At 37.4% G+C, this 9,427-nt stretch overlaps 1 protein-coding gene across 2 annotated transcripts in view; it reads left to right on the forward strand.

Annotated features, from left to right (window-relative positions):
• FAM204A (family with sequence similarity 204, member A) overlaps window positions 1-9,427 on the forward strand; it is a 33,723-nt gene that overhangs the window by 464 nt on the left and 23,832 nt on the right. The window contains exons 1-5 of one of the 2 annotated variants that reach the window (XM_008579643.1): window positions 147-321; window positions 5,609-5,850; window positions 6,434-6,521; window positions 6,851-6,881; window positions 7,067-7,166. In XM_008579643.1, the coding sequence (XP_008577865.1) occupies window positions 5,617-5,850; window positions 6,434-6,521; window positions 6,851-6,881; window positions 7,067-7,166 (453 nt within the window). In that variant the 5' untranslated portion in view covers window positions 147-321; window positions 5,609-5,616. Of the gene's footprint in view, window positions 1-146; window positions 322-5,608; window positions 5,851-6,433; window positions 6,522-6,850; window positions 6,882-7,066; window positions 7,167-9,427 lie in introns of those variants that run through there. The other variant, XM_008579642.1, reaches the window with a different exon arrangement.

Below are 9,427 nucleotides of genomic sequence, written 5' to 3' on the forward strand. Positions count from 1 at the left end.
GGCACCTGGCCCAGCCTGTGAGTGGGAGAGGGTTTCTCCGTCCCTTCCCCAGCCAAAGGGAGAGGGGGTGAGGAGGCTTTCGATCGGGGAGTCAGGCTGAGGTTTACCATTGCCGTATCCTGGAAAACAGCTCCGGTTACTGGGGAATGTCAGCAGGCTAGGTAGGCAGCCTCCGCCGGAGGGCACGGCGCTCGGTTCTGTGTCCGGGGGTCGGGGCTGGAGTGTGGCACTGCCGCCGGAAAGCCTGCGGAGGTCTGGGTTGTGCAGCCGAGCAGGACAAGGTGTACCTTTCTAGAGCCACCCTTTGCAATCTTGAACCTCGTAAGTATTCTCACAGCGCCATCGACTTAAAATGAGCCTGGAGATGTTACTGGTTAATTGTAGATCTTACCATGCAGGGTGTTGGATTTGGGGAAGTGTTTTGCGGGCCTCGACTAAACAAACACTCTCTTTAATTAAAACATGCGTTCATGCAAAATCCTGCTGAATAAATAGTCTGTCTGCATAAGCAGATTGGCCACCGAAATGCGAACTCAGGCCTCTGATTCAGTTGTACTTTATGGATCTTTTTGAAAAAAAGGGAACACATTTATTTCATAAAATTAAATAGGACATTTACATTAGTGTTGATGTTACATGCGTAAAAATATTTTAAGTAACTAATTCTAAGTGATAAAAACCGGTTGTTGTGTAAATTATTTAACAAGATGTTCAGATTGGTGGGTGGTGGTTTAGGATTAAATATACAAGTAAGATTAAATTTAGATCCAACAAGGTTCAGATTTCTGTCGTTATTTCTAATTGAATACAAACTATGGAAAATAAGACAGCTTCATTTGATGAAAATGGAATTTAAATTTTGGAATATTAGAGATCAGAAACATGTCACCCACTGAGTTGCCCAGATTCTTTCTTTTGGGTTTTGGTTATAAGCAGCTGCCTGGTTTTCCAGAAAATATGACGTTTTTACGCAAACCTCTGACTTTGAAGTGTACCGTTTAGTATAGCATCTTACATAGCTTTCTGTACTTAAAAAGTACAGAAAAAAAATTCTTCCTAACCAAATATTAACAAGTCTAATTATAGGCTATAATTATTTTTCAGACCCACTCTCAAATCCTTGTCTCCAAGAATATGTTATCGCTTACAACTCTGCCCTCTAAAAGTTCAAAATTTAAAGTACAGTGTTCTATTTCTGTAAAATAAGTTGATCACAATGCATTAAGCATGTCAGCTACCTAACCTGTAAAACAGGTCAAGGTAGTATTTCCTAGTGGAATGGTGTTGTGAGGATTAATGGTAAATCAGCACCTGCCACATTGTTTATATGCCATGTGTAGCCTCTTTCTGGTTCTGTTTCTTCTGTTATAACTGAGGTTTCTTTCCCTTTTTCTGTGTTCTGAGATGCAGAGTCTCTCTGAAAACTAGTAATCGTGCCGGGTTGCTAGGTAGGGTGTACTGGTTTAATCAGGATTGCTGCCGACTTGGAGAGAATAGAGTGTTATAGTAAGGAGTGAGGTAACTGGGCATTTGGGGCACTTATAATATTAAGATCATATCTTAGAGATCATCTAATCTAATCAAACCTTCATTTTATAGCTTACGAATGGAGACCCAGACAAATGCAGTGGCTTGCCCCAAATCGTGTTGCACAGTGTTAAGGTATAACCAGTGGTTCCCAATCCTTGTGCAATCTAGAATCCCTTTGTAATATTTTGAAAGATTATATCTACTCAGCTATATTCATTGTTTTTCTTATGAAAATCAGGCCTATAGCTACCAATCAGAGTCTTTGATGAACATGTGGTGAAGAATAATGCTTTGCTGAATTTAAGTCTCCTGACCTAAAGATGGGTGATATTGCCTCACTGGGAGAAAAAATAAAATACGTTGCTTTTTTGAATATCGAAGTTACTTAGAGACCCCCATTACTGTTTTCATAAAACTTTATAAAAACCTTAGATTAGGAACTGCTGAACTGTGCCCTGTTCTTGATGCATTGTGATCTGCCCAATCTTTTTTGAATATCGAAGTTACTTAGAGACCCCCATTACTGTTTTCATAAAACTTTATAAAATCCTTAGATTAGGAACTGCTGAACTGTGCCCTGTTCTTGATGCATTGTGATCTGCCCAATTGTGCTAAATAATAATGACTATGGTTGGTTTTCAAGAGCAAAAGAAAATCCAGCTATTCAGAATAGAATGATTTAGAAATAGTATCAGTTCATAGTAAACTGTGTCATCCCAGAACTAAAGATGTGTTCACACAGAATTTTTTGTAAATAATTGTGGGATGGAATAAACCTGAACTCCAGAGATGGAGGGTATATGAAATGAAGAAGAAGGTGCTGTTTAAAACCACAGAGAAACAAGGGACTACAAATCATTTACATTTTCCTCAGGGCTAAAATGACTAAATTAAAAATTATTTGGGTTACAGGCTAAAAAATGAAAGCTTATGAATTAATACATTGGCTGTTATATGGACCCAGCTATAATCTATGCTGAAAAAATTAAATTTCTTTTTCTCTGGTATTCCACATCTCTTGAGAGTGGCCGAGTGAATTTTCACAGTTAGAGGATAATTTGAGATTATCTGCTTTAAAATAAAGAAATATACTCTGAAGGGCATGAATGAGAGACACTTCAAAGAAATAGAGAATCATCCTCCAGAGCAGCCAAAACAGGAATAACGGGAGGCCTAAGATGGTGCCAATTGGAAAATGTATGAATGACATGTATATGCTATGAATAGAAAGTGTTTTCAAACAAAATCCCAAATCGAAAGTCACTGAGCAGCCACTCCATATTGGCTGATTTATGATTGGGCTGCTTCTTACATGGCAACTCCATTTTGTAGGCTCCATGGTGAGTGGCCAGCAGTTACCTGTGTTTATCAGTAGCTACTGAGTCTCCCTTGTATTTGTTTTTTGTTTTTGTTTTTTTAACAGTCACAGGAAAATGGCACACGACTTTAAAGGTTTTTGGGAACTGAGTTCAGAAACATACCTCATTTGAAGTTTGCCTTTTTTTAGGGATTTAGAGGTTGATTCCACTTTTCTAAAGTTACTTTACTTTTTTTTTTTTTCATTTGGATACATTCAATAAATTGTCATTTCAGGCAAATATCATATTGAGGACAGTTCTTAATGCCACATCAGCAGGAGCTAAAAGTAGATAATTTTGAGAAAGTCCATCAAAAATGAATAACTGCTTGAAGGCTGATGAGGAAAAGCATGCCCTCTCCAAGGCAACTGAGACTGCTCCCCAGGCAGAAGCATGTTTGTTTGCCCAGAGCATATAGTGTTACTCCACAGAGATGCTCCAACAGTGGTCCCGCAGGAGACCTGTGCCTCTGCCCATTGGAGAGGCACATGCCTTTCATGAGGAGTCACATGTAGTGTCCAGAATGAGTGGTACTTGGCTGCTGTGCTATGTGTGTAGCTATCACTCCATGAAGCTAGGGATTTTTGCCTGTTTTGTATACTTCTGTCCTCAGAGTCTTGAAAAGTACCTGGCACACAGTGGGCAAGTAAGAGATGCTATGGACAGAATAAGAACCAGTGGTTTCTAACATAGACCCCAATTATGCTAAGAAATCTAGCCCTGAAATTTGTAATTGTCCTCAAGTCCTTAAATGGATAATGAGCCTAAAGGTATATTATACACCAACGGCAATGTCATGATGGAGCTCATTACTGCTGCCCTCCTTCTGCTCCTCAAAACAATAGAAATATTTTTATTGATATTTTAACTTTTGTTTTCCAGTATTGGTGTATTTTACATGATGTCCTTTGTGAAATCATTCTATCTCAAGAGGACCTCTCTCCCATCTTTGTCCACAGTCCAGATTTAGGGATGGATCCAGGTTTTATGGAGCCTGGAGCTTTATATAATTTTGTGTCTCCTCTTTTTAAAAAAGAATGCAAATTCTAAATAGAAAATTAGGTACGGTGCTTGGGAAGGACCTGTGCAAATGAGGAGCGTTGAAACTTATTTATTTCTCTATTCAGAAAACCAAATACAGAATTTTTTTATAGAAACTTCACATCAGACTTTGGAAACCAGGGAAGTAAATGATTTGCATCAATTGCTAAATAAATGCACCACAGATATTAGAAACCTCAGAACTACCTCATAAACCCTGCCACTCATAGTAGAAATGGTAAAAATGCAATACATGGCTACAGAAATAATAATAGCAAAAATAACAACATTGATTGAGCCCCTAAAACCTTTTAGACACTGTGTTGAGTGGCTTATCTCATTTAATTCTCAGAATAACCCTATAAGCAGTATAATTATTCCTGTGTTACAGATAAAGAAACTGAGGGTTAGAAATGTTAAATGATTTCCTCAAACACTAGTAGGTGGCAGTCAGGATTTGAATTAGAGCAGTTAGATGCCAGAGACCTTCCTTTTAAAAGCCAAGAGAATATTTTGGTGAGGATGTTTTCAAGAGCCAACAACTGATTAGCCTAGACCAAAACCACAAAAAGTAAGATCTGATTTCTTTGGAACTGGAAGAAGGTCCTTAAAAGGTAACAGAAATTTGTTATTCAAAGTAATGCAAAATTCCTGATGCCTTTGTCTCTGAGAGAATGGTGATGATTTTCCTACTAGGTTAATCATAATATGGGACAGAAAATTCAGGAAAACAGATTTCTGTCCTTCTATTTTATTCCTTCAGTTGGACAGTAAATCATGAGTGGTACAACCAACTTCTCTGTTTTAGACCTCTTCTGAACAGACTGGTTTTGGCTCAGTATGTGTGCTCAAGTAGACTGCCATAGAGATCCCTGGTGAAAATGTGCTCAATTATCATCATTTTAGCAAATGATTACAACTCTTATTTTTAAAATCATTATTATTAAACTTAACAATAATGATTCTCTCTACCAATGGGCTATGTAGGTAATGTTAAGTATTATCCTGAACTTTAACATTAGTTTCCCAGATATAGAATTGTTTCTCAAAAAAGCTGTATATTTTTGTTAAATTATGTTTATTTCAAAATAAAAAACTAAGCCTTCCTTTTTACTACCACACCATCCTCAAACTACTAACACAGCTTACAATTTTTTCTTTAAATAATTGTTTTCCTCCTCCTTAAACAGTAAGCCCCCTGAAAGTTTTATACATTAAAATATAGGTGAAACATCCAACTTTATCTTACTCTAATTGGTTAGCTTGAAATATAATATTTTAATTCTTAAATTGCCTACAGAGTATATTGTTAGGCTCCTAACATTTTTGAGCAATAAATGTTTTACTGAATTTTTTTTTTTTAGACAAACTTACTCCTATTAGAGAATCAAGGTTTTATTTTCTTATCTGTAGGTGTGTGTTATAACAAACTTGTTTAAACTGCTTTTAAACTTTTTTTTTGCTTACTCGAATGCGGATTTTAGTTCTTTTAATATGGAGCATTCATCCCATTTGAGATTAAAAAAAAAAAAAAAGTTTAGATAGACTGTTTCCAAACAGGTTTTTAGTGTGTCTAAAAGACCCACTTGTGTCTTTTAGTGTGTTTAAGTGTCTTTCAGTGTGTTTAAAATCATTTCCATGGCTACTTTATATGTCTAAATTCATCTCTTTCCTTATAGAAGAAAAGATGTGGAGTGGGCTGCTGCCTCCTGGTCTAAATGAAAGTGATGTTGAGTCAGATTCTGAAGATGAAGCCACATTAGAGAACTCTGGACTTAACTTACCAGAAGATAAAGAGGATGGGACCATTAGAAAAACAGAAATGTCAGATTTCCCAACAGATGGACCAAAAACTGAAACAGCGGCAAATGTAAATGCATATGAAGAGTGTCCTTCTGGAATTCCCTTAAATATGTGGAATGTAAGTTTTCTCTGATATGCTCTTATTAAAGCCTGTGCGTGTGTGTCTGTGCATGCACTTCTGTATGTCTCTGCCACAGAGTGTGTATGTTCTCGGGACGTAACAGGCAAGATGGACTCAGAATACTTTGACTGTTCTCTGAGCCACATTGGCCACTTAGATATTTGCTTTCATTTTTGTTTTGTTTTTCATAAAAAGAGAAAGGACAAAAAACACCACATACGATTAGCTATTCTTCCTAGCAGGATACGTGAGGAGTTTCTGTCTTTCATTTTATCTCTTTGTTATCTATAGAGTCATTGTGTTTCACTCAGATTATCAAACAACTTATTTTGAAACAAATGAATATTAAAACTCAGGTCGTGAGAGTCTCAGAGACTAGAGTATCTCAAGAACTGAATTGCTCATAAGTTTCTGTAGTGTAGTGGTTATCATGTTCGCCTAACAAGAATTGAACTACTTTCATTAAATTGATAACTGCCAGAATATAACTATTTTCATTACTTAACTCATTTCTAATTTTTTGAATTCATGTTTTTCTTCAAAATATATTTACTTCTCAATTTTTTTTTCTCTTACATAGAAATTTCAAGAATTGCATAAAAAACATTCTGAACAGAAAACCTCAGCCTCAAGATGCAGAAGGAAGAAAAGAAAACGCTCCAGAAAAGGTGTTTTGTTTTCATTCAGGTTATCAGTAGTGCAAATGCTAAATTGTGACTAATTGGGCCGGCTCGTGGCTCACTTGGGAGAGTGTGGTGTTAGTAACACCAAGGCCATGGGTTCGGATCCCTATATAGGAATGACCAGTTAGCTCACTTGGGAGAATGTGCTTCTGACAACACCAAGTCAAGGGTTAAGATCCCCTTACTGGTCATCTTTTATAAAAAATAAAGAAAGAAAGAAATTGTGTCTAACTGAGGTCAACAGTTTTTTAAAAACATGATTTTGAAATAACAACTGAATACTTAGGTATTAACATTTTGTAAATTCTTTTCAGGTAAATTGAAGAGTGAAAAAGAATTTCACAGGTAGGTAGAATTTAAAATAGTTACTTATTCTAGGCAGCATTGTAGAAATTGTCTAAATAGTTGAACTACTTAACTCTAGAACTAGTAGTTGTAATGTAATTGTAGGAATCAGTTAAAAACAGTAAATAAAAATAAAAGTGAGTACATTTTATATAAAAGAAAACTTCTTGTCTGTCCTTTTGCAGTGAACAGTCCTCAAATGAAACCCAGTGGAAGGAGCTTACTCAGTATTTTGGAGTCAATGATAGATTTGAACCCCCTGTTAAAAAGAAAAAAGTTGACAAGGTAAGATTTTTTTATTACATCCTATATTAGCTAGTAGGATATGTTTGTGATTAGCCTCACCTAAGGTACTTGTCCTTATTAATTCATTTAGTTAAAATACCTACTGCGTACCAAAAAGATGATAGATAAACAAGTAAATATGTAGTTAGAAATCATTTAAAAACTGTTAAGAAGGAAAAGAACAGGTAGTTGTGAAGAAATTGAAATAGAGTCCCCTCTTTAGCTTGGGTGGGCAGGGAAAGCCTTTCTTAGAAGATGCCATTTCACTAAGATCTGAAGGATGGGTAGAAACTGTCTCCATGAAGCATACTAGTACAGAGGTAGTCGCATGGGTACAAATCCTAGGAAAGGATGAGCGGTCCTGGGACGCTGGAGTAACTGTAAGAAGGCCAGCCTGGCTGGAGGCAGTCGGTGAGCAGGAGGGTAGCCCAAGGTAAGATTAGAGAGGCAGGCAGAGACCAAGCCGTAGGACCCCAAAGAGCATAGAAAGGAAATGGGTTTTATTCATAGTGCAATTGAGAGTCATTAAGGGGTTTTAAGTCAAAGGAGCAACACGATTTAATTTGTGTTTAACAAGATTGTCCTGGCCGTTCTGTGGAGAACGGATTGCGGGGCTGGCAAAAGTAGAGGAGAAGAGAGCAGTAAAGAGCCTCTCCTAGGTGTCAGCTAATGCTGGATTGAACAAGATCAGAGCTGCTGAAGGTGGAGAAAAGTGGATGGATCTGATGTTTAGTGTAGGAGTAGAATTGACAGTATTTGCCTCTGGATTCTTGTGAGGTGGTGGGGAGGGTTTGGGGCAGAAGCGGGGAGAGAACCATTCAGGGTTTTACCTCAAGCAGTGATGTGAATGTGATGTTAGTTATGAAGGTGAGAAAGTTTAGGGGGGATAAGATTTAGAATGGAACCTATCCCGAATTTAGTTTGGGGAATGGGTGTTATTGGAAAGCGGAAACAGACCAGATGGTTAGTAAAATGAGGTAGGGGCTTAGAGGAGAGTCGAGATACACATTTGGAGTTGTCAGTCTATGGATATATTAATACTTAGCAAAGGCTTGAATTAATGAGTAATTTATGTATTCACCCAGGGGAATGTTGACAGGCTCTAGGAGCATGAAAGTCAAGTGCTGAGTGGTAGGGCTAGAGGCACAGTGGGCTAGTTGAAGCCCAAGTATATTGTATTGGGTGTGTAGAGACAGATACCTCTTTTGTGGATCACTGTTGTAGATTATTGTGTGTACTTAGACACCCTTGTCATTTTCTGATTACCTGGTATTTCTTGTGAAAAACCTCTGATTTTAAATCCATCATTGGGTGGTATTGTGTCACTGAGGGTGCATATGTTAAGGAACTGTCACAACAGAATTTCACATGTGAATCTTTTGATTCCAACCTTGTAAGTACTTTTTATCATCCAAAAATAGTCCCTAGAACACTGGGGAATTAGAACCAGGATCACTTTCTGCCACAACTAATTACTGCTGCTTAACAATCTTCTTTTTACAAGTTTTCAAGCAGATACAGAAATGCTAAATTTCTACAAAGAAAGATCACTAGTAGAGTTGAAACTAAGACTCAGGTTTCATGACGCTATTCTCAGTTCCCCAGGCTCACTGCAGAAGGGGTGGGAACCATTTGAGAGTGTAATTGCCGTGCTCTTGATACTTGTGATTCTGTTGGGCTGAGAGAAGGGGCTGTGTGAACGTGGATGCTCTTGACTGTACCAAATCTCTTCTAAAGCATCAGGGAGGAGAATCACACTGACGGCCCTGGTCCACGTGCCATCTCTGGCAGACCTGCTGTAGTTAAATATTAAATATTGTTATGTTAGATATTAAACATGGTTAAATATTGGTTCTACTAGGAAATTTTTTGTGAAGTTTTACTTGTGAATACTTTGATTTCCAACAATTTTCATTGTTTATGTTTTCTCATAAATGTATTGACTTTAGAATGTCTAAATTGCTTCTTAGTTAAGTTAAAGCCATGAAATGAACTTTTTAGCAATTCTAAAAAGAAGAAATATAGAGAATATTTTTTGCGATCTATCTTTATTAGAATTTTATTATTATCCTACTTATGAAATTGTACCTTCTTGATACTGGCCACATATGGCTAACTCTTACTCATCATCTAGAATTTAGAATCTGTGGAGTTACTTTTTTTTTTTGTCTTTTTTGTCTTTTTCCGTGTCCGGCAACGGATCGCAACCCTCAGTGTTGCCCCCGTACCGGACCGGGGACCGGCAACGGGATTGCAACCCT

The sequence above is a fragment of the Galeopterus variegatus genome, unplaced genomic scaffold (assembly GCF_000696425.1).
Source record: "Galeopterus variegatus unplaced genomic scaffold, G_variegatus-3.0.2 Scaffold1934, whole genome shotgun sequence".
NCBI classification, from domain to species: Eukaryota; Metazoa; Chordata; class Mammalia; order Dermoptera; family Cynocephalidae; genus Galeopterus; species Galeopterus variegatus.